General features: G+C 37.7%; 1 protein-coding gene across 5 annotated transcripts in view; it reads left to right on the top strand.

Annotated features, from left to right (window-relative positions):
* Positions 1–1127: 1127 nt before the first annotated feature.
* nid2a (nidogen 2a (osteonidogen)) overlaps positions 1128–26174 on the top strand; it is a 46900-nt gene continuing 21853 nt past the window's right edge. For 4 of the 5 annotated variants that reach the window (XM_056267246.1, XM_056267244.1, XM_056267245.1 and 1 more), the window contains exons 1-10: positions 1128–1376; positions 2410–2712; positions 7109–7350; positions 7874–8358; positions 9881–10030; positions 11590–11835; positions 12248–12448; positions 13588–13815; positions 22371–22517; positions 24982–25110. In XM_056267246.1, the coding sequence (XP_056123221.1) occupies positions 1173–1376; positions 2410–2712; positions 7109–7350; positions 7874–8358; positions 9881–10030; positions 11590–11835; positions 12248–12448; positions 13588–13815; positions 22371–22517; positions 24982–25110 (2335 nt within the window). In that variant the 5' untranslated portion in view covers positions 1128–1172. The remainder of the gene's footprint in view (positions 1377–2409; positions 2713–7108; positions 7351–7873; positions 8359–9880; positions 10031–11589; positions 11836–12247; positions 12449–13587; positions 13816–22370; positions 22518–24981; positions 25111–26174) is intronic. The other variant, XM_056267247.1, reaches the window with a different exon arrangement.

Here is a 26174-nt window from a genome sequence, read left to right as displayed (position 1 = left end):
GCATGGTTTAATTTAACTTTGTTGTGACTTACAAAACTCTGACCTGTGCTGCTCTACAGTCCATGTAATGAGTGATCATTTCTCTAAGCAGCAAAAAGTCACGTTACATTTCATTTTCATGCATTGTAAACACATTTTGTTTACAGACAAAGTTGTTATAAGACAAGAGAAGCCATGGCACAAGTCAAAAACATTACTTTGTTCTAGACCTTTATGGTTAGTCCTGCAAAAGGTATTTCTTACATTATTTCTTATTTTTTTTTGTCCCATTTCCAGCTTTGATGTGTTCCCACTCTCCAATAGTGTCTAGTATTTCAATAGGAATGGCCACTAGATGGCATCAAAAACAAAGAAGACATGATCAGTTCTCAAGATGAATGAACAGCACAAGCACAATAGAAGAAAATATGAAATACAAATACAGCACTGTTGTCACACATGATAAATAATTTACACAATATGTGCAATATACAGAATATATTCAATTCTGTAATAATGTAATATTCACAATGTAAATACAAACATGATAGTAACAGAACGTCACTGTCATATACTGCAGTCTTGCCTCAGCAGTGATTAGATTAGTGACACTCATCCATTTGTTATTGATGTAAATACTCCTTAAATTGATTAACGACCCTTTCAGATTGAATAATTGGATTAAAGCAGTCTTAACGCACTTATCATTAAACTATCAGGTAAAAGCATAGGGTAAAAGAGGGGAAAACACATGAGGGATTATGAAAAAGCTGGATATTTAACAGAAAAAAAATACATTATTATATAATTTCACTATAAAATAAAAAAAAATTATATGATGCATTCAAATTTAGAAATAGCTATTTTTTTTATTTTGTGATGCTAATATTATAACATTTTAATTAATATATATTTTTATAATATAAAATAAAGAATTATTTAAGAAGACCATACATTTAAAAATCCGTCTCTTTTTTAAATGTAATGAAATGCAGACGGTGTCCCGAGTGTCACCCGTTAGCCAATCAACGTCCGCGTGACCTCCCCCAAACCCTCCCGTCCCGTGGAGTGCCTGTCGCCTGGATCACAATCTTCCCACCTTCATGCCCAACATCATCATCGCGCACTCAAACTCATTGACTCTGAGAGTGCCGCATGTATACAGGCTGCATGTGTACTAGCTGTTCTTTAAAATGACGTGGGGCAAAACAGCGCTGTTCTTTTTACAACTTTTCTGGACAGTCCACCATGTCACAGCTATCCACAGACATGACATCTATCCATATGGGATGTTTTACGGCGATGTAACTCTGCAAGAGGGGGACGATGAGACTTCTGAAGTGATCACGCTAACCAAACCCATGTACTTCTATGAGGCGTCCTTCACTATCTTATATGTGAGTACATCAAGCGTCTGGTAATGTGTTGTTGTTGTTGTTGTTGTTGTTGTTGTCTTGCCTAAAAAAATAGCGTATCTCGTACTGTAATGTCTTACTTAGTACCGACTTAGTAACTATGTAACAAAAGTATATAATAAATATAAATAGATTAGGATTTGATTTAGATCAATCTCTGGATTAAGTTGGATGTATAAAGACTTTAAGCAAAGTCTAAGATTTAAAAAAAAATCTTCAAATAATAATAATAAATAAAGGATTATGCTGTATTAAAAAAATGTGTTATTTTGAGATGAGCATGTCCCTGTAGACTGTAAAACAATTACATCATTATGTTATATGAAATTTTTATTTCTGTCTGTATTTATCACAATAATTTTTGTAATTTCTTCTCAGTTTTTTTTTTTTTTTAGAATTTAAATGTTTTTAGAAAGCTTTGGTAACACTTTATTTTAAGGTGACATAGTTACACGTTACTACATGTACTTACTATAGTAATAACAGCAAATTATGCATAATTACAAGTAACCAACCCTAAACCAAACCCTAACCGTAACTCTATAATAAGTACATGTAGTTAATTAATATTACTCAGTACTTACTTGAGTAATTACAATGTAACTACGCCACCTTAAAATAAAGGGTTACACTTTATTTTAAGGTGTCCTTGTTACAGTGTAATTATATATTTAAGTACTGAGTAAGATTAATTAACTACATGTACTGACTATAGAGTTACGGTTAGGGTTTGGTTTAGGGTTAGTTACTTGTAATTATGCATCATTTGCTGTTATCACTATGGTAAGTGCATGTAACATTATGTAATATGTACACACTGTAAAATAAAGTGTTTCCAAATAAACTGTGACGAAAGTTATTTTTTTATGTAAAAGTTTAACATTTTAAAGTCATTTTTTAATTTAAATTCCAAAGTGGTCAAACATGACCATATCACTGTATGATTTTACTCTAAAAATAAGATCACCATGGACAGTTTTCATTTTGTTTTGTGTCTTTAAATGTCTCGTTCCAGGTGGCCACCAATGGAATCATCTCAACTCAGGATCTTCCCATGGAGAAGCAGTACGTGGATGACGGCTTCCCCACCGACTTCCCTGTCATCGCCCCCTTCCTGGCTGACATTGACACCAGCAAAGGAAAAGGATCCATCTTCTACCGGCAGACGGAGTCTCCTACCGTGCTGAAGCGGGCGGAAGCGGATGTCAGGAGAGGCTTTCCAGATGCCACGTTCACCCCTACCCATGCCTTCGTCGCCACCTGGGAGAACGTGTCAGCTTATGAGGAGCTCACCCGCAGCTCCGGCCCATCCAATCGGGTAAGTGGTGCTTAAGCTGAGCTCCTTTTAGGCAGAGGTTATCAAAGCTGGTCATCTGTCCTAATCTCAGGCCTAGAGGGGGGCTGCGCACACAATAGCGTCTCCCAGAACCCGCTAATCTATCCCAGAGCCCTTCAGCCTTTCATTTTACCTGCAGTTCACTGGGACAATTGGTGGAAATTGAATTGCTCCTAATTGTCCCCGTCACCTTCAGTGATTAGGTCTTATCAACACCTCGCATACCACAGAAATGCTGAGTAATGACTTGGAAGGGTTTAGATTCTCAGAGCCACAGTGTTTCTCTGGGGGTCTGATGGGCTTATTGAATCCTATTAAGTTTGCAGTGGTTCCCAGCTGGCTTTGCTTCTAGGGTCAAATTGTACATTGGACATCAAGCACAGTACTAGAATAGTTTATTGTACATAAGCAGACAAAAATGCAGTTAAAAAATGTAATAATCCATTAACTTAATAAAATATTGTTACATAGTAAAATCTTGTTATATTTATTAATATAATCAAATTGATTATTTTTATTAATAAAAAAAATTTAATTGGTCATTTTTTTTGCTATGCCAACTTAACACAAAATGGTAAGTTGCATTTATTATTTGCATTTAGCATTGGATTTCCCTAATGTCCATCATAACAGCTCTGTGGTCCATTTTAAGTAAATCATCAAGTGTACACTACCATTAAAGTAAAAAAAAAAAAAAGAAGACATTAATACTTTTATTCAGCAAGGACACATTAAATTGATCAAAAGGGACAGCAAAAATATTTATAAAGTTACACAAGTTCTATTGAACTTTCTATTCATCAAAGAATCTTGACAAAATCACGGATTTTACTTTTTTTCTTCAGCAATAAATCATCATCAATTTCTGAAGGATCATGTGACACTGAAGACTGGTGATGACTGAATGATGCTGAAAATTCAGCTTTGCATCACATTAATAAATGGCATTTTAAAATATATTAAAATAGTAAACTGTTTTTTTTATTGTAATAACATTTCACAATATTACTGTTTTACTGTGATTTTGACCAAATAAATGCAGCTGTGGTGAGCATAAGAGATTTATTTTTAAAAACATAAAAAAGTCTTACCAACCCCAAACTTTTAAACAGTAATGTATCTGCTGATCCACATTTACAGGCACAAAATCCAGTTTTATATTATTTATTATAGGTGAATTTCTCAGTAGACTGGTCATATATCCTAAATGCATTTCTCACATTCAGACCATATTTCCATTTAGCAATGTAACAGTTCTGATGTGTAAGTGAAGTGATTTCAGAGCTGAAATGGAACTGAATTCTGAGTGTTTTCAGTGTTTTATTCCAATGGGCATCAATGAGCGGGTCCTTCTGCAAGCCTCTAGTGCATGTTTGGCTCTCTTGTCCAGACTGCTGAGCAGAAACAGCTGCTCTGCTCATAAAATATTAGCATTTGTTATTCATTGGTTCCGGAAGCAGCATTTCTTCTCTTGTTGAGGTTGCGCAAGGCCATGTTCATATTCATGTTTGTATCCCCAGAGTAAATATCCCCAGGAGTTCCACTGGGTTCTGTTCAGCAGAAAAAAGAACAATGCTAAATGCAAATAATAAATGAACTCAGCATATTTAGAATTGAAAAATATATATAAAAAAATGTACATAAAATGTAGTCCATCCAATCAAACTCTGGTATTTTGGCCCAGATTCATCTGTCACTTGGTAGAAGCTAGATAGACAGCTCCCACTGCAGGGATACTGGGTGGAAGGTCAAACTGCAGTCATCTTTCCTGACTAAAAGGTTGCATGCTTTTAGAACTGTTTACTATCTTAAGCAATGTTTGCTTACTAAATTTTACTTGATTGCAATTGAATAGCTGTAGGCCATAGGGCTTGTTTGAAGAAAGCACATCCTTGAGTTGATTTACTACGCTTCCGCTCGGTCTCTCTGCAGTTTGCTGAAGCTCAGGGGGACTAAATGGTGGAAATCTCGGGATGATATCTTGTTTTCCTTTAGGATTTAAAGCACTATATCTAGTCTTGTGCCCCCTCCAGATGTCTGTCAGTGCAGAAGGACGGGCTTATGGAGGTGATACTCCGCAAATGTTGGACTTTATACACAAAACAAATAATGACAAGAAAAAGAAATACAGTATACAATATAACAAATAACAAGAAAAAGGTATTAAAATCCTTAGAATTAGTAATGAAATAAGTTTTAGAAATAGTTATTGATGCATATTGATGTAGTGCATCTCAAGCTAATAAACCCCTACATTGTGGGGGTCTAATATCTTTTTCGCACCATAACATCTTTAAACGATTTTGTTTATGGGTGTGTTTCTGCACTGCTCAGAGGCAGTGTGGTCCTGCAATTAGGAGTTTGAAGCTGAAGGCTGCAGGGTTGGGTGAGGGGATCGAGGAGGGATGCATGCTGGGGAATGAGGCAGCCTGAGGCTCTCGGAAAGCCAGATGCAGCATTGTCTCTCTGGAATTGGGGGTTGTTTTGTGGAGGTGATAGCTCTACTCGGGGACAGCTTGGATTACTAAACAGAGGAGAGGAATTTCACACACAACCTCTGTGTGTGTGTGTGTACGTGAGAGGCTGGAAAGGGGGAAGGGCATCTTAATATCTGGGTTGAATATCATTTGGATGTCTTGCTTAAAAAAATATACCCAGTTTATTTTCATAATACACATTCCTTACGTTATTGGGAACAGCTCATCTTTGCAAGTTATTCAGAAGATGAAAAAATGCTCGCTTTCACAATCTTTGATGGAAATGTAACTAATGTAACTCGCTCCATTTATGCAGCAACTGCACCAAGCATCCTTATTTGTATATCAAGGCTCATTTGGAATTATTTTACATTATGAATGTAAAATGGATTGCAAACTGCCTTTGATGTTGATTTTACATGTAAGTGTTGCAGTCACAATTGAGAGGCTAGTTGGGCAGTGAACTATTAAAAACTGTTAATTGAACTAAAGCTGGAATAAAACGAGAGAGAAATGGGAAATGTTGCCTTGTCAACTAACTGAAATAAAATAAGTATAAGATGAAGTACTAAAATGACTAAAACTAAAATAAAAATAAATAAAATCTAAATAATAGAATTTTTTTAACGAACAAAAACTAAGAAAAATGACTGAAGAACGCAACAAAATTATTAAAACTTAAAAATCTAAAATTAAAATGAAAACTAAAAATGTATCAATGTATTAAAGCCAATTAAAAATATGAATAAATACTATATTTGTATATAAATAATAACGCTAAAATAACACTGGCTAATATCCTTTGATCCTCTTCATCATATCTGCCACAGTTGACATGGCCAAGAGTCACACTACACTCAAAACGTTTTTAGTGGTCTGTTAAGTGCAGTAAAACTAGATGTGAAAAACAACAAACCAGGTTAAGATTTTTTTTATCGATCACAAGTGGACGACGGTAAATACAGATGTAATCGGGGTTTAAAAAGTCTCAAGTTAGTCTAGGTAGTCACTTTTGACCACTTCCAGAGGTACTAAACGCACATGTGGTTGAATGAGTTCAAACAGCCGCAAAAGACTGCCTACTTTCTGCCTACTGACCTAACGCGTAAACACTTTGGGAAGCGCGCTAGCTAGACAGGATTTAAACTTTGTCGGCTGGAGACCCAAGTTTGGTTTGAAGATGAAAAATGTACCAAGCACAATGTTCTCTCACCATTCCTGATTTCTAACACGCAGGTGCTTGGTGCTATCATATCAGAAATGAAAACTGCTGCTCTCCGTATGTTTTTCCGTCATCTGAGCTTTCAATTGAGCACGTTCATATGTAAATTGTGCAAGCTTGTTTTGTCCATTACATCGAAAGATCTGAAAAAACCCATATATTTACCCGCTTCTAGAGCTAGTCCCTCACAGAAATCAGGACAGAAGTGGTTGAAAGTGGACAAAAGAGATTTAAAATACCAGGTGTGAAATGGAATTTGTCTCCCTCATCTACTTGTGATCTGATCGACCAAAACGCATCTTAATACCAGGTGTAAACAGGGCCAAAAGAAGGCAACAGATAGTACTGATGTGGGGAATCCTTGTGGGGGGCACATTTGATGGGTCACTTGGCTTGTAAAATCAGTGAAGCTTTTAGAAACACCATATTTGGGTTACGGCTGAAGTTCTAGATGGTTGAGAATTCCAGAACCAATTGATGTACACAGAAAGCAAATCTCTTTGAGATCACTTTGTCCAAAAGTAAGGAAAAAGAAGTTCTTTAGTTAAACATGTTAGATAGATTTACTGTATAATGGATTATTTACAGGTGATATGTTTTGAAAGTCTTTTTATTACCTTCTAAAGTGCTGCACAGAATTCTGGAGCCCTGAGTAATGGCCATCTCTTCTTTCTTTTAGATAAACACGTTCCAAGTGGTGCTTGCGTACAATGAGAAGGATACTTATGCACTCTTTCTATACCCTGAGGATGGCCTGCAGTTTTTTGGGACACGGCCCAAAGAATCTTACAATGTCGAAATTGAGCTTCCTGCTCGTGTGGGCTTTACCAGAGGAGAGCTGTCCTACTTCTTCTTTTCTCGGACAGAGGGGCCTTACTACAGCGTCACCAGCAACGAGCAGTCCGTCAAGAACCTTTACCAGTAAGCGTTTGGAGACTTCCCCTGAAATAAAATGACTTAAAATAACTTTTAAATATCTTAAAATAAAAGAACTTTTGTAAAATGTATAAATATTTGAAATGTTTATAATGTTTAAAATGTTATTTATTCCTGTGATGGCAAAGCTGAATTTTCAGCTGCTATTACTCCAGTCAATATTTATTATTATTTTCAGTGTTGAATACAGTTGTGCTGCTTAATATTTTAGTCATTTTTGATCAAATAAATGCATCCTTTCTAAATAAAAGTATGAATTTAATTTTTTTTAAAAACATACAGACCCCAAACTTTTGAACGGTGTATATCTCCCCAAATTATAAAAAAGGTAAAGCAGAACAAACATTAAATGATTATTCTAAATTCATTTATCAATATTATTTTATTATAATGTATTAATATAGTACAATAAAAGCATTCATTTAAATATATTTTCTTAGTCTGATTATTTTTAAATTACCATGATTAAAATGATAATATTATAATTTAATATTATAATTCTCCTCAGAAAGGGAAACATAGGAGAGCCTGGAGTTTGGCTTTTCCACGTTGGAAACGGATATTCCTTCCAGAATGTGGTTCCTGCACAACATGAGGCTGTTTTAACCAAAGCTCCCCCAGTTCGGGACGCTGTGTTTCCTGATGAAGACTACACAGATACAGACGAGGATGAGTACCCTATCGATCCAGAGTTAGAGGATCCCACCACAACAGAGTTCCTTGAGCCAGAGCAGGACTCCTCCCTACTGGAGCGTCTCAACCAGGAGGCACCTTTTGGTCAATCTCCACTTCAGCCCTCAGTGTCAGGTCCAGGCGAATTCCCTCATCCCGATCCCCGTAATCTCCCCCCGGAGGATGTGACCCAGCCCCAGCGGCCATTACCAAAGCACGCAATTCTGCAGGTGTACCCCAACCGTGTGAAGGACGTCCCACCTCACCCCTCTGGTGGCCAAGTGTTCAGTGTTGAGGAGAAAGTGAACTTTGACTCTGGAGGTGAGAGTTTAATTATTGTGATCCATAACCAATACTGATATACTGTATACAGATGGAACCTTTGCTAATTTAACCTTCACTAAGCCCCGCCCTAAACATGTTACTGACCAATCCTACTTTAGCATCTATTGCCGTATGTCTTCTCAGACAAGCTTTTGCTCTTTTCTAATGTACAGTGCTTAGCATAAGTAAATACACCCATGCTAAAGTTGACTAAAAAGAGGAATAAAAAATCGTCTTTTGGAAATTGATCTGAAATTGAAATTGATCAAATATAGGGGGCATAAGTCAGTACACCCCTATGTTAAATTCCCATAGAGGCAGGCAGATTTTTATTTTTAAAGGCCAGTTATTTCATGGATCCAGGATACTATGCATCCTGTATAAAGTTTCCTTGGGCTTTGGAATTAAAATAGCCCCGCATCATCACATTCTCTTCACCATACCTAGAGATTGGCATGGTTTTATTTCAGTTAGCCTAATAGCTTGTTGGATTTGCATTGAGAGATGATCTTATGGAAAGTTCCCCATGCCAATCTCTAGGTATGGTGAATATATCAGTAATATATCTCTTTTATACTAAGTAATATTGAATCCATTTTTTATCACTTATGAGCACATTTTAATGAATATTATGCTATTCATGTAAATTTTCATTAATTTCTATTAGATGTTCTGTAAAGCTTGATTAAGTTAGCAACAGTAACCAGAAGAAAGTGTGTGAAAGTTTAGCCAAATTGTATAATTTGTTTTAGCAAATTCAATTATACTTTAATGTTAACAAAAGAGCACAAAAGAACAACATAAACATTTACACCAGAAACTTACACAATTTTACACAAAATTAATTTCCTTTTCACTCCAATCTAAATGTCTGTAAATCAGTAAATAGTTCAGTAGTTTTTTTTAAATGCACCTTTACTTTGATTAAAGTATTGTGATTATTTGATTCAAGTATTGTGACCATATCGGTATCGGCCGATATATGTTCATTTTTAATGTTATGTTTATCGATAAGAAAATTTGACCGATAATATTAAAGCCGATAAATAATGGATTATTTCCTTCAGCTGAGACACTTCAGATGTGCACTGTTTGCACTGTTCGCCGTTATGGTTTTGAATTGCTTAAAATATGATTGGAATCACTTTGAAAAGGAAAATACAGTTGAGTGCAACATGCAAGTCTGTCATATAGGCTACATAAAAGTATAATGAGAACATCATTATAATTGTGTGCTTGGGATATGATGAGATTTTGGTTTTTGTAATCAGGCTCTCAAAAATTCTATAAACATTTGGATTTAGATCTACCGGCCAATATATCGGTTATCGGCTTTCAAATATAAAGCATTATCGGTTATCATTATCGGCAAAAATGTTCATATCGGTGCATCCCTAATTTACAAAACAATACAGAGAGAATTAAAGATTGTGTAGGAATTGAACTTGTGACTTAAACAGTGGATAAGTTTGACTTTACTAGCCTATTTACAAGCAGTCTTTCCGTCTCTCTCCTGCAGTGATCCATTACTCAACTGATAATAAAGAGACGTGCGAGCGCCTTCAGCAGCAGTGCAGTCAGAACGCACACTGCACCGACTATTCCACTGGCTTCTGCTGCCACTGCAACTCAGGATTCTACGGCAACGGCCGCCACTGCCTGCCAAACGGTAAGACTGGAGCGGGAATGTTGTAAAAAGAGCCGTTGTAAAAGCCACACATAACATGACCTTGTTCTGAAAGTATGAACAACATTTGCAGTACACCTCTGGGGACATATTAGCAGTGTTTCTCTTTCCAACACAGTATTTTTAGGGGTGAAAACATCTATTTTTGTAATGCAGAGGAATTTGTAGATACAATTTCGATTTGGCACACACGTTGTGCCGGTTAGGTATGCAAATTCCATGCAGTTGTTTTCTGTCAAATCTAGCCACATCTCCTAGCATAAACGTTTACTAACAGCTTCACTTGTGTGCTAATTGTCTGTAATTGACGAACACTTGTGTTAAGTGGCTGCGGTAATACCCACAACTTAGCCTATTCCACAGTCTCTGCCGTAATAGTTGTGGCTGCCATGCCAAATTTGTGGGAGGTTTTATGTCGGAAACACTTGATCTTTTGGAAAATCTTTTGGACAGGAATTCCCCAGTGAATCATTCTGCGGCTCTCATGGGGCCTGAGTAACAGGATCTTTTCAAGACAATGACATCATATTGGCCTTGTATGACTGTAAGCTACCTGTGAACATCCACTACAAGCCTAAGTGTGAAAGAAAACTTGAGCCCCGTTTCAAAGCGCCACGTCTGGCTTGTACTGAATGACAGACATTTGTTTCTGAGAGAAAATATTCAGTGGAAAAGCTTCCTCAGCTGTTGGATATGCGTGTGAACAGTAGGAGCTTTGTGTGGCCTGTGAGGGTGGTGGTGGAGAGGGAAAACCTTCCAAAACCACTCTGAAACAGCTGAGTAACTGGAGAAATTAGAGCTTTTGAGGGCAATAATCCAAAAGCCAATGATGGAATAAACCCTATTGGCTTTTTTGTTGAGGGAACAGGGTGGTGATAATGGTGCATTCAAGTCATGTTGTGTGTGTTTACGAGTTGAACACACTTGAACCAGCACAAGGTCGTAATTACAAGTGGGAAACTCAGAATTTTCAGAGTTTCCGAGTTTCTGAGTCGGGGGCATGTCAGTGAGAAAAATAGTGGCTGTATTGTTGGTAAATCTGTTGAAATAAATAATTTGATTGTAAATTTAAAAAAAATTTGTTTAAGTATAAAATAAGTTGCATGTACAAAATTCGATAGTATTGTACAATTACAACAAAATATACAATGATTCTATTTACTGCACCTTCATAAATTTAACAAAAACATTAAAAAAAGCAAAAACACTGATGCACATTCTTTATTCATCATTTTGTAGGAGTAGAGTTTTTTTTGTAGAAAAGGTCCATCGCCATCTTGCTCAAACCAAAGTGACTTGATGTACAAATGTACATGCAATCTTTTAAGGAGGACTTGGACGTACCATTACTTTGAGATTGGTTTAAAAAACATCATCTCTGCAGCACTCTATTGATCATTTAATAAAAATGACATTTCTGCCTTCTTAATCCTTATTTTAACCTCTCAGATTTAGTTCTTGACTCCGGGAATGAATTAGCAATCCACATAGACTTGCAAAAGATTTTCATATTCATGATTTGGTCTTCAACTTGTCCTCAGGTGCACCTCATCGTGTGAATGGAAAGGTCAGAGGGACCGTGCTGGTGGGTGGCACAGCAGTGCAGCTGGACAGCATCGACCTGCACGCCTACATCGTGGTTGGCGATGGGCGAGCGTACACTGCCATCAGTGAGGTCCCGGAGCCGGTGGGCTGGGCCCTTATGCCCGTGGCCCCCATTGGAGGTCTGTTTGGTTGGCTTTTTGCCCTAGAGCTGCCAAACAGCCTTAATGGCTTCAGTATCACCGGTGAGGCCGTCATGATCTCATTTTCTACCTCTTTTATGGTGTTGCATGTTTGTTAAAACATATGGCCTCCTGCTGTGAGATTTTAGGCTTAGCGGTTTTGTTCTCACTAATAGAGTCCCACTAGGGCTTTGCTAGTCTGATATCCAAGGCATGTACAACAAACCTTTCCCCTAATTTAAGTCAGGTGCTCCATTGTTATGATAATATGTTTTCACTTTGCATGAAAAAGCCTGTTTTTTTCTTTCCGAAAAGCCCCAAATGTTCATCAAACACCATTATAAGGGTCACAACCCCCATCTGGATCTTATTTCTTGACTTAATATTTGTTTGCAGTAAAATGAGTGAGCCACAACACTGCTTTTTAACGACCTTTAAAATAGTTATGTTGAAAAGGGACAATTCTGTTTCACAGGTGCCGAATTCACTCGCCGTGCCGATGTGACCTTCTATCCCGGTAACCAGCGTCTCAGCATCGTCCAGACAGCTACGGGTTTGGATACCCAGAACTACCTCAATGTGGACACTCATTTACAAGGCAGTGTTCCCTTCATCCCTCCTGGTGCCACAGTGCAGATGGAGCCATTTAAGGACACTTACCAGTATTATCCTTCATGTAAGTTCTGAAGGGAGTAATTAGGGAGTAAATATATCTGTCCATCTTTGTTTGATCCAATTTCTGAGCATTTTTCCTGATGGAATTTTCTTTCAAAGATATTGTTTTATATTTACCAGGACTGTCAATGGAATAACTTAAATAGATCAAATGAATTACACAAATTAATCGAATTAATAACATACTGTATACTACCGTTCAAAAGTTTAGGGTCAGTACGTTTTTTAAAAGTAAATGAATACTTTTATTTACCAAGGACTCATTCAGTTGATCAAAAGTGACAGTCAAGACATTTATAATGTAATCTTAGTTTTGCTTAATTCTGTTTTCTATGCAGCACAACTGTTTTCATCATTGATAATAATAATAAATGTTTCTTGAGCACCAAATCCGCATATTAGAATGATTTCTGAAGGATCATGTGACACTGAAGACTGAAGTAAAATTAGAGCTCTGCCATCACAGGAATAAATAATTTAAAAAAAAATTTTACAATAAAACATTATTTTAAGTTTTAATAATCGTTCACAATATTACGGTTTTACTGTATTTTTGATAAAAATAAATTGATTCTTTGTGAGCATAAGAGACTTATTTTAAAAACATATAAAAATTGTACTGACCCAAACCTTTTGAATGATATAAGATTTGTGAAGAGTTGTGGCCTTTTGAAAATGGCTTAGTTAAATAAAAAATTTAATTTAAAAAAAAGTCACAAATTCAGTATAATACAAAAGGGGGAAAATGTAAGCTAAAAAAATAGATCTTGTGACGTCTCCTGTCTCCTCTATTTCCTTTCAAAGGAAGCTCTGTCTGATCTTGCACCCTAAATAAAAGCAGTTCTCATGTTGCCGAACATGAGGATGCTTAACAATCAAATCCTGTGGGATTTTGGGTCTAGAATTGAAGAGCCAAAGTTTGTTGTGAATTGCTTTCCACTAGTCAGGTCAACTCACCTTCATTTATATAGCGCTTTTAACAATATAGATTTTTTCAAAGCAGCTTTACAGTGATAATAGGAAGTTAAGGCAACAGAGATTGTTTTGGCTTTACAGCAGCTCTAGAATAAAGTTATTGTCCAGCTAAAGTTAAGTTTTGATTGAACTCTCTAAAATCTTGTCTTTTTTAATCCTTCTCAGTGATTAGCTCATCATCAGCGCGTGAGTTTACAGTCGTGTCAGCTGAAAACGGAGCAGAGACCCTCACTTTCCAGGTCAAACAGAACATCACATACAGGGACTGCAGTCACGGGCACCGCAGCGGACTGGAGACCCAAGAGCTGAGAATGGAGCGCATATTTGTTATGTACGTCAAAGAGGAGCGCATCCTTCGATACGCCATCACCAACAAGATCGGCCCTCTCGGAGGTAGGCTGCCAGCACTGTCACAGGGTATGAAGACCCTGTGAAAACACCAGCATTGTTAAAGTAGCGAAGAAACTGAAGTAGCGACAGAAACGTTTTTCCATTTAGTGATGTATATCCAAGTGTAACAGATTATAGACATAGAAAAGTTGTTGATTGGATTGTGATATGTGGGCGTCGCACTCAAAAGAGGAAGCAGATGAATGCGATCTAAGCAGTCTAAATGATTGGAGAAGTCCTACATACATCACCTGAGAGAAGTCTGTTATTTGCACCTGACGGTCACGTTAGTTTGATTAAACTCGTTTAGAATGACAGTTTCAAGTGTAAAAAGCCTATCAGTTGATTGTTTTGGTATGTTCTTCTCATTTTCTGTAGAAAAACCTTCCTAATCGAAAAGAAACTGAGTCTCTTTGTATATGGCCTCCTTCTCATCCTTCGTTTAGACCGACCCTCATTTTTGGCATAGTTTCTTTATTAACATGCTGACTGATGTGGCAATGAGACGTCTGGCTCTCACACAGGACTTACACTGGCTTGCTTTCAGCTGCCTTCCCATCATGCAAAATAGGAGGTCTAAGATAACCACTCCGAACCACCTGCTGCTTTCTACCACGGCCCGGCATTAGACGGCAGATTGGAGAGAAAGGTCTGCACTTAAAATGAACTATGTCTGTGAAGTGAGCCTGTAGCAGTTTGTTGGGCTTTGCGTGTGCAGTTTGTTACAAATCCCTTTATCCAGTGAGTTCCCTCAAGGAATAAATCAAACGTTTCTTTTTTAACCCCACTCGATGTGTGACCTTGTAAGGCTGTGTTGTTCCCAAGAGAGGCTTTAGTGGGACAAAGGCACATCACATTATGCTTTGTATGGCCCTGTAGTTCCTGACTAATGCTGTAGACGCTGACTTTAGGATGATAAGTGGGGTTGGGATGAGTGTATCTCCAGCTGTGTTGTATCTAGTCTGTGGGTCGAATAAGATCCAGTTTCTTAGAGTTGCTCAATCGGCAAAACCTGATGTGACCTTCCTTTCGCTTGCTATGGATTTGTTATGGATTATGGAAGTTCATACGTGAAGATACAACATTGCATTATAATGAATGTCATCTTACCATTAGATGATAAACACATGAAATAAGCCTGATTTATGCAAGAGCGTATCATCAGAGATAGGGATGTGCGTTTTGGTTATTTTGGCTGTTTTGAACCCTGTGTTCAAGTTGGATCGCCCAATACATCATCATATATCATATATAATTATCAGTCAAAATTTTATATACACTGGCCAATACTGTATATTGTTCATTCTCATTCTCATCATTCCCTATTTTTACATTAATATTAGATTACCTTTATCCTTATCTAATGCTAAATGCCTAAATTCCCTCTTGTAGCATTTAAAATGCTTTTTTTTTTTTTTTTTGTTGACAAAATAGGTCAGGATTTTAATGTCCATTTATCAGCCATTGTATATCGTCCAGAAATTTGCTTTTTGTGCATCCCTAGTTGGAAAGCCATACAATTATTGTTTTTTCATAATTGATAATTGCTGTCACTGTGTAAACTGAAATCACAAGACCTAGTTGCTAGATTTTATGTACTAAATAATAAGATGTGGTTGGTCACCTATAGGCTTGGGTATCGAGTATCGAGTATCGATTGGAACCGGGACTAGCTTTTCGATTTTCCCGGAATCGTTCAAAAGTTTAAATTTCGATTCCTAGTTTCGATTCACAATCCGCCGACCGGACACGCCCGCGGTAGCAGAAGCGCGGCTGTCTGCTTTGCGAGTGGCAAAACGCATTTTCCAGCTGCACAGCTAGCACTGTGAGTGTCTGGCTCACTCATTGGCTGTGCTGCGGCAACTGCACATCCAATGGTGGGGGCGCCTCCAACGTGTGCGCCAATGAGCTAGCATTACATCATACACGTCAGAGCCCGCCAAGGGGGCGTGGCCCGACGCCCCCGAAAAAATAGCCATTATAGCAGCAGTTTACCACAGCTCGCTCGGAGCGTTCAATGTCGGTTATATATACTGTAAACTTCAATTAATGTTAATAATATTTGTTTCAATCACTGAATGAAGCCTGCTATATTTAGGACAAGAGTCGTGACCTTAAATTGCTTGCACAAAACTCTTGATCAGCACTCAACATTTGTTTATTGTTGTTCATTTAAACCGTTATGCGCAGAGAGCGTGAGGGCGAGAGAGAGAGAGAGAGAGAGAGAGAGAGAGAGCGAGAGAGCCTGCGGTTGAGCGAGAGTGAGGTCTGCGGTCTTGGCCATTAGTTGATTTACTTGTTTTTGTGTAAGTTAATACGTTGTCAGATATGTTTAAACTTAAACTACCTATACAAGTAGTTATGTCTCTTTGTATTAATTTGTCCTGTTATTGACGTAATGCGCGTCATTGACAAAATGCGCAACCAGATCGATAGTTCGAATATATGTGGTTTCTTTAGAGGGAATATTCGAACGTCATTTTTGAGCAATTTTGACAGCCCTAGGTTAGCCCATCAGTGGGAGCACGGTAACATGTTCAAGTATCTGCAGCATCATACACTCATGTGTAAATGTGTTTTCATGAGGTTTTCAAAAATAAAGCTCTCTTGAGGAAAGTGTACCCCTGTGAAAATATATTCATAATTTATAATATTTATATTCAAGTTCATAGATTTGATATTTATATTGTAGTTGAAAACAGCCCTGTGAGAAATTCATAGTAAAGTTCATAAAAAGTTAAAAGTTCATAGAATTAAAATTGATGGAGAAGGTCAGACTATTTCCTTCAGAAAGACTGTTGGTTAGCTAGCTCATTTAAAATATCCTTAACTTTTTTGACCCCGCCTCTTAAAAGAATCGGAATCGAGAATCGTTAGGAACCGGAATCAAAACAAGGAATCGGAATCGGAATTGGAATCGTTCAAATTCAAACGATACCCAACCCTAGTCACCTACAAGGTTGTTTCTTAGCCAGATCATGCCCTGTGAGAGTATTTAGTGTTCGGGGAGCACAGTCTCCTCCAGATGTTGATATATAGGCTAACCTAAACAGTGGGTGTGATAAGTTTCATACTGCTGTTATTGTTGTGTTAACTCAGACAAAGTATCCCTAACGGGGCCGGGTTGAGGAATAGTTGCAGAGTGATGTTATGGGAACAGAAGGACACCCCGGAATCCCTGTACCCAAGAGAGCCATGCATGGACTCTGGCCGAGGCTGGAAAACACAGCTGCCACTGTCTGTCCAGTTTGTTCGGCACGACTGACGTGTAGTAATTAGACCAGTGTTGAAACATAGGCTAATAAGATCTGATCTGACTAAAAGCATATTAGATTAGACTGAGGTGGATTCACACGCTTGTGTGACCGTATAACATGTCATTATGGTCCCGCTGACTGTGAACATGTAGAGGTATGTGGCTGGATCTCAGTTCTCAGTCATTTCAGACCAGCTGTTAGAGTTTCATGTGGTTGATGATGTTTAAAGCAGTCGTTTTTTTCCACAACCGGGGCTGGTGGAATTTGTTCAGGGTCCATTTAAGGGAAGTCCGTTCACTCTGTGGCCATCTTGGCAACACCCTTGATGCTTTTTTTCTTGTCATGCAAATGCAGCTCTTATCTACATTTTTGCATTTGGTAGCCACTTTTGTTGAAAGTTACATTACATTCAAGGTGTACAATTGATCAGTTCATGCATTCTCTGGGAATCAAACCCATGACCTTGGCACTTCTAACGCTCCTTACTCGACTGTTTGGGCTACCGGAATCCGTAAAATAATATCATCGCCATACATACATTAATAGTATGATTATGCTTCTTTACCACTGAAACAGGCTCTTCCATTTATTTGTTATTTTTATTTTATTGGATTTATTTATTTATTATTACATGAAGAAATAATGATGAGAAATTGTCCAACCACAAGAGCCTGATTCTGTAGATATCAAATGTATAATTAACCATGGTGCAGTTCATTCATTTAAAATTATTTAATAAATTATTAACAAACTCTCTCGCAAATGAAATAAAATATCATATATAGATTTGAAAGACATTTTTACAAATATTTCTTAAGATTAATTCACCTTGGACATTTCAAATGTAGAACCATATGTTTAACTTAACTAAAGCAAGCACTGGTTTATGCTTTAGCTAACTTTTTAGGTTGCATGGGTGGATGTTGGTCCAGAAACATGTCCTAATTGTGTAAATCAAGCTTTAGGTTTGTTTAGATGAATGTGTAGAAAATTGATGGTCAGTGTTTTATGTCTGTCAATTACTTTAAGCTTGTGTATTGGGTTCTGTTTCTTCTGGCATAAGCTCAGTCCTCCAGAAGCCCCCGTCACACACTCTGTCTTAACACAAGTTTAGTTGTGTGAACTACATGAGGAGTGTTTCTCTCCCACTTGCGACAACAGTTTCCCACTGGTGCATCCACCCCCTTCGTTTTCCTCAAAGTCTTGTGTTAACCAGCGCTCCGCCCCACTGGTCTCCCCCTGTCCCTTTAATTAGCACAAAGTTAAAAAGAACCCCCCCGGACCAACTTTGGCAACGTTTGTCCTGTAGTTTCTCTCCACTTTTCCCCCTCCCCTGTGGAGTCACTTTAAAGGGGACCGTCTTTCTTATTCTCTCTCACTTCAAACAAAAGTCTTCCTGTCTGGCTTTGATAATTGGCCAAATTGGTCCCTGGCCTAGGGTGAGGAAATCAAGCTGTTTTTAATGCGTGATGAGTAGGCGTTGGGTGGGGGGTGAAGGTAGTCCGCATGGCCCAAGGGTCCCAACAATGGGTCCCTCATGGTAGGCCTAATGGGTAAGAGCACAACGAAGTCCTGTTGTCTTGGTCTAAAGGGCTTTGGTAATGTCACTTGTAGTTTTAGTAATGGTGTGTGAACCACCCTGTGTTTAAAGACCCTTTTAAAGGTGTTGTGTTTTCCAGGTCAGGTACTTTGACCCCCAAGGTCAAATTTAAATAACATACGGACCATTTGAAATTGTGTTGGTTTGGCGGGAAGCAAAGTGTTCACACCTCTCCATATGTTAACACCTGTGAATGCACATTTATCACAAAGACTCTCATTACTCAAGGTCTGTGGTTATATAACATTACTAAGAATAAAGTCATGTCCGGCGCGGACGTCCCAGTATTCCCTATGGCTGTAATAGCAAAGTTCCATCAATAATTCTTATTTACTTATTTTTTTAAGAAACCTCCTCTCAGGATGCTGACTTTGGCTGGAGGTTTTAAGACATCTGCAGTGACTGAATGAATTAGTTTGGTATCTTGAACAAACAGCAGTATAATCAATCAATATTATAAACTGGCACAAAAAAAGCTCAATATAGAGCTACTCAGTGGGGTTCTGGGAGTAAAAATTCATTTCAGAAGTCTCCATTTGAGTGTTTTATGACATATAGTTCATCATATGGACTTTTTTCCTTGCCATAGTCATGTTTGGCACTATTTTCTTTTTTAAAAGGCGCTTTTAAACATACTTTTCGGTAAATTTAGGGGATAGTTCACACAAAAATCTCATAAATTTCTGGCCCTCATATTTTTGCAAACCTGTATGACTTTCTTTATTCTGCGGAACACAAAAGAAAATATTTTGAGAAATGTATCAGTGTTTTTTTATCCATACAGTGAAAGTCAACGGGCTACAATGTTGTTTGGACCCAAATGTTATTGAAAAAGAAAAAAGTATTGATTCAATATATCGGTGGAAGGAGGCAGAAATGAATCTGAGTTTGCAGTCGATTGTAAGGAAGGGGTGAGATTTATGCAAATGTTCTCGTTATTTTTTGTTTGTTTATTTGTTTTTGCTTTGCTTTGAATCATATTTTGTAATGCTTTGTGTCAATGCCTAAAAGTCTTGATTGAAGAATTTTCTGAAATGTCAGTGGAGAAAAAATTAGGGAGAAATACGGTCAATACAGTCAAGTCAAGTCAAGTCATCTTCATTTATATAGCGCTTTTAACAATGGAGATTGTTTCAAAGCAGCTTTACAGAGATAAACATACAATTTACGGTAACAGAGATTGTTTTGGCTTTATAGCGATTTTGAATAATGTTATTTCCGGCTAAAGTTGGTTTTGATTGATTCACTTCCAGCAAAATTATCATTTGTTATTACATTAGGGGCCACTAAGACGACGGCGTTCTCTCTAAACAGACTTTAAACTCGAACCTGTGACTTGATGGCGTTCACATGCGCATTAAAAATTGATTCTATAGTTAAATTCGTTTGAATATATGTGCGCAGGTTTGTAATTTCCCAACAAACCATGCCTAAACAAACTACTTGTCTTGCCTATAAATTGGACAATAATGTTGTGTGCGCAATAAAGTGTGCGCTGCGGTTCTGCCGTCTGACGCTTTAAATGCTCAAGCTCTAAGCAGGATAGATTCTGATTGTCAGTGTTTTTTTGTTTGTCAGCTGTAAAAAAAAAAATTCTTACAGTGAAAATGCAAATTAGCCCCATCTCCACGCAATCACACAAGCTTAGAATACCTAATCCACTCTCAACTTTACTGTGGAAAAGTGGAAATACTGGTTTAATTTAACCATATATGTTTGAACTAGTAACTGATCAAGAAGAATTGGAAGAGTGAATTATACAGGGTCGTTTACAAGTCAATGTATCAGATTGGTAATGCGTTTTATGTATTGCTCTCTACAATGTCGGACGGACACATAACGGTAATTAATATGATTAGCCTTTTGCTTGACTATGTTATCAAACAGCTAATAATGTGTTGCTATTTTTACACAAACCATGTTCCCGTTCGCCATCTCAGAGACAGACAGCTGCCAACTCAGAACGTCAGTGGAGAAAGGCGTATAGTTCACCATAACATCGTAATATACTGTACATCATATACATAATTCATTCACCCTCTATATCGCTAAATGTACATGATTTTTCATATCAACAGAAAAATATACCGGGATAACCTGGCTTCTCTTGAGACTCCCCTGCTTCGCGGCATAGTTAATGATATGCTAAAGCCCACCGGCACGTTGTCGTGATTGGTTGCAAGGTAGTTTGTTATGGAAGAAACACAGGCGATTTTAGAAACTGTCTTTGGTTCACTGCAGTTTTTAGGAGAAAATACTCAGCAATGGTGTTGACTTATGAATTTGCACATGGTTTGTCTTAAAGCATATTAAAAAGACCACATAAACAACATTAAAAACTTGATTTTCACCACAGGGGGGTCTTTTAAGCTATATATTTGTAGTTATCGTCCTTGGTGTGAAAGAGCCTTAAAGCTGCAGTCCGTAACTTTTTTAAGTTAAAAATAATCCAAAATAATTATATTAAAAAAAAACATATTCTGCCACTGGTCAAAACTATCTGCTTGCCATAGCTAGATTCAAAACGGTTAGCTTGTAATAATGATTTTAATTCCAGTGGTACCGGTGGGTTTCCGCGGGAAATTCGAGCATGTCTTTGCGTCAATACGTCACACCCGTACACATAAAGAAGGAGTTTCGGCTAGCCGGCTATACTGCGCGTGACGAGATGTTTAGATGTATAGGCTTTTCTCGCAGCACTTTACATAATTAAACTTATGGCATCCAGAGAGATCCAAACAACAATCATCAGTGTCAACTGGAGATTCAGCAGTTATAAAACCCAAAAGACTTCGTACTTCGGATTTAAGGTGGCTAGAGAAAGAGAAAGAAACCGTCTCATGCGAACACAATGGATTTAAACATCGGCGGGGCTTTTGAAAAGTGCGTGAACTCCGTGTTTTGAAGGGGTTCAAAACGGAAGAAGAGACGGCTTTTTTCTGCTGAACAAATAAGACATTTCAATAGTTCAATCGTGTAACAATACGTTTTCTTAATTCACACACTTATGGAGTTTCCTTTGTTGTGCCTTTCTCGTTTTGCTATTATGGAGAATATGAATTCTGAACTACACAGGTAACCATAAAACACATTAAATTTAACATTAGTCACGCAATGCTGATGTTGTTAACATGAACAATTTGAGAACAAAGTAGGCTATAATTTGCACGGTTGCTGTAAATCGCGTTGATTAAATCTAACGAAGCTTATCATGTCGAATGCTTTTTCCCCCTTAGTTGGTCAGAACAAAAATGGATGTTACTTACTTGTTCAGAAGACATTTTCTTATGAAAATTCTTATGTTGGTCGAACTTTCAAAAAGTGAATCTGTGATTCTGTATGACAGTATCCACACAGCGCGGTGACTGACAGCACCACTCGCCTCAAAGCACTGTGTTCATCCGCGCTGTTTCATGCCGATTTAAAACCCACGTAAAGATAATAATTCCGCGAATCACTGCAGTTACAGATTTCGAACAGAGAAATGGCGACAAAGAGGAAAAGCTACGGACTGCAGCTTTAACTATTGACCTCTTTTGACCCCCTTTTATAGAAGTGTTTCCCTTTGCTAAGTTTTCAATGGGACTGATTCAGTTGTTATCCATTGATATTACATAAGCAGTTATTTGTTTGTTGTGATATTAGCTCAGTTTGTTGTGTTCCTATTTACAATCCTATATATTGTTGCCTTCTTTTCTCAGCTGGAGAACCCGAGCCAGAAAATGTGAACCCCTGTTACTCCGGAAATCATGACTGTGACACAACTGCACTGTGCGTGCCGGGCGAGGGACAGCTGTTCTCGTGCCAGTGCGCCACAGGTTACAGTGGAGACGGGCGCAACTGTTATGGTAAGAGAAGTTATATGGAGATATCTCCTCCGCCTTGTGCAAACACACACGTTTGAGCCGTAAATTCTATTCCAGGCCCTTGACACTCTGTTTAATCAGTCGAGGGTCTGGAATACTTCGAGAATAACCCAAAACGTTCGTCTTCCTTCATTAGAGCAATGCATCTGCCTAACATCAACACTACAGGTCGTCCAGAAGTGGGGTCGTCACCACTGTAGTACATTAGCACGACCAGACGTTTCCAATCCGATGAGTCAGATGCAAAGTAGAGGAAACCCTCAGTGAATCATGAACGTGCCTGGGGTCTCCCGCCCCCCCGCCCCGTTCCTCTCTCATCTTCTTCCTCCCACTGTTACCAAGTCAAACAACAGAAAGACTAAACACTCTTTAGGTGGAATGTGGGAGATCTGTGGGGTTGCGGTGAGTCTGGGGAAGATTTGTAAGCAAAGGCACATTGCTGTGGCATTTCTGTTTGAGCTGCACATGCAGAGGCCACATCCTCAGCTTCAAGCTAGTTGGGGGGGCTGAGACCACCTAATATTTCCTCGTTTGAAGAGGGGTGAGAGCAAATCGCACCTCCCCTCCTGAAAAACTCCCAATGTACTCACACAGATGTGCATTTTGTTTCTTGCGAACCCCTATTCCAGATGATATTTGATATTGAGACAAGAATTTGATGTCTGAATTGCGATCAAATTAATTCAATGATTTGGTTGAACTGATTCACAAAGCAAAAGAGAGGTTGGGCTGCACAACTGAGATGTATTGCTAGCGGGGGGGGGGGGGGGGGGGGGGGGGATATATTAGAATATATTACAGCCATGCAAATTGAATAATATCACGAATAAAATGTTTCAAAATTATGCTGACAATTTCTAAAAAAGAAATTGTTTATGCATATTTTTTTTATAATGCTTGTTTGAATAAAGTTAAACTTTTCTCAGCTGTGTCGCATCGCTGGATACACACATAAAGCATTGCAAAAAAAGAAAGAAAATGTTCTCATTGAAATGTAATGACTAATCACTGTATGTGAACATACCATAAGGGATTATTTTGTTCAGTTGGAAAGAATATTGTGAAATAAATATTATTAAATATATCATTATTAATTAATATTTATATTGGCAACAATGTTGTGTATTTTGTTGTGGAGAATTAGCTGACCCAACCTATATTTTCTAATCAGAAACGTAGTGATAAACCGCAAGTTTACTATAGAAATTAAATGTAAAATGCCCAGAGAATACTTTTAGGTATGAATCTTTTTTCTTTCTTTTTTTTTTGATTTAGTGAATCATTTCTTTTAGAACTGGCTCTTTGGAACAAACCATCTGAACAAACTGAACAATGAATAATCTTTCTTGCACTTAAAAACTAACATTCCGGGTGGGAAAGTGTTATGAAATATATAAACTGCTGCAGTGCATATTGCATAATATCACAAGTGATATGACAATTTTTTTTAATCATATTAAAAAATTAATTTAGTTTAGTCCAGGATTAATTTAGTCTAGCTATGTGAATTTTAACTTTATGCAAATTAGCTTTATGGACATGATGTATGGACCATTTCATGTTTAGAAACGAAATGGTCCATACATCATGTCCATAAAGCTAATTTGCATAAAGTAAAAATTCACATAGCTGGAGACACCCATAAAACACTGCAACAAAAGTGAATGACTTATTGCTGTTTTGTCACTCTAAATCAGTGTACATTTGTACACCTCATAAGGGATCTTTTTTTTAAACGAGTAAAACTGTTGGAAAGAAATATTGTGGAATAATTATTAACACTATTTTCATTAGAAATGTATTTATTTGGTTGTTAAAAATTATCTGACAACCTCATTCACTTAATTTGACAGAACTAGAACTGGTTCTTTGGAACAAACCACCCGAATGAACTGATTCACCAGAATGAATCAGATTTCCCAGTGCTACTCTGAAGGCACTGTCTGCGCTTGATTATGTGTACGTGAGTGTGTATGGGTGTGTTTTCAGGCATCGTGTTCCTATTAGAGGAACATTTTATCACCTGTCTGAACTCTTCACTCTAGAGTAGATAATAAGGGGGTCAAGGAAAGAGAGCAGAGAAAAATCAAGAGAGAGAGAGAGAGAGGGAGAGAGGGGGACCGTGGGTTCCTTACCCTCCCTGTAATTAGCAGTGATCAAAACCAGGTCTCCTGCTGACCAGCTCTAAACCCACCTCAGCCTCAGGCCTGTTCCCACGCACTCCGACAGGGACGAGATCCCCTTCTATCTTTCTCTGTCATCACAAACGTCAGGATCTCAGGGCATGCTTTATCTCTCCAGCACCTCACTGACATGTTTGACGCACACCAAGGCATCTCTCACAGCTTTCTAGACACCTATCTTCCAAGAAAATTAATCTTGTAGTCTGCTTGGGTCAAATGAGAGCATTATGGCTTGCAATTGAGCAGTGTCTTTCTCCCTGTAGATGTGGATGAGTGTGCAGAAGGTCTGAGCTCCTGTGGTGCTCACTCTCACTGTGTGAACCTGCCCGGAAGCCATCGCTGTCAGTGTGAGAGCGGATTTGAGTTTGGATTTGATGGCCGCACATGTCAGGGTAAGAAACTTTTTTTGTTTCCTTTGCCCTGATTTAATAAAACTCTACTAACAACCACTTTGAATATTATTATTTATCATTCAAAGACCATTGTATACCTGATGTGTTAGTGGAATTGGGGGTCTTTGAATAAAAAAATGGTATTGTCATTCAATTAGGAGTTTAATTATATATATATATATATATATATATATATATACACAATATATAGAATTACTAAATGAAAATTCAACTTCTAAATAGCCACATTTATTTATTTATTATAATTTTTTTTTTTATCAGCACAACTACAACATTGCAATGCACTTGACTTGACCTTCTGATTCCAGTGTGACAAATGAACAAGAAGAAATAACTGCAACCTTTTCTTGACTCATTACTTGTTTGGACTGAAATGAATTGAATTAAATATAAATTATTTAAATCTTTTAGATATTATTATTTTCTAAATTAAAGTGAGAGAAAAATGCAAAGTTTGGGGTCAGTAAGATTTTCTTTTTTGAAAGAAATGAATACTTTTATTTCAGAATGAGTTCTGAAGGATCATGTGACACTGAAGACTGGAGTAATGATGCTGAAAATTCAGCTTTGCCATCACAGGAATAAATTATATTTTAAAATATATTAAAATAGAAAATAGTTATTTTAAATTGTAATAAGATTACTGTTTTCACTGTATTTTGTGTTCAAACAAATGCAGCCTTGGTGAGCAGAAGAGACTTCTTTTTAAAAACATACAACATTTTTTATAGTAGTGTACATTTTTTTCCAGGTAAAAACAGAATGCTTCTCGTGGCATTAAACATGTGCATAATGTGACAATGTTTAATGTTTTAAATGTTCATTGTTATACTGTACAGTGTACTATTTCACATACTATGCTGCACAGTATGGAGTAAGCAGCATCTCATCAATATTAGCTTCAAAGAACATGGTCAGCAAGTGTGCTGTTAGTGGGATTTGATGTGTTACGGAGGTTAAATGTTCTCAGCTGAATGCTGAAGGTGAAGGGTTTGCATTGGGGAGAGAGGCAGGGGTAACCAGAGACCCTGTGGAAGGGAGGG

The sequence above is a fragment of the Rhinichthys klamathensis genome, unplaced genomic scaffold, assembly GCF_029890125.1.
Source record: "Rhinichthys klamathensis goyatoka isolate OS25496 unplaced genomic scaffold, OSU_Roscu_1.1 h1tg000256l_1, whole genome shotgun sequence".
NCBI classification, from domain to species: domain Eukaryota; kingdom Metazoa; phylum Chordata; class Actinopteri; order Cypriniformes; family Leuciscidae; genus Rhinichthys; species Rhinichthys klamathensis.
This window is presented reverse-complemented; position numbering and strand designations above follow the sequence as displayed.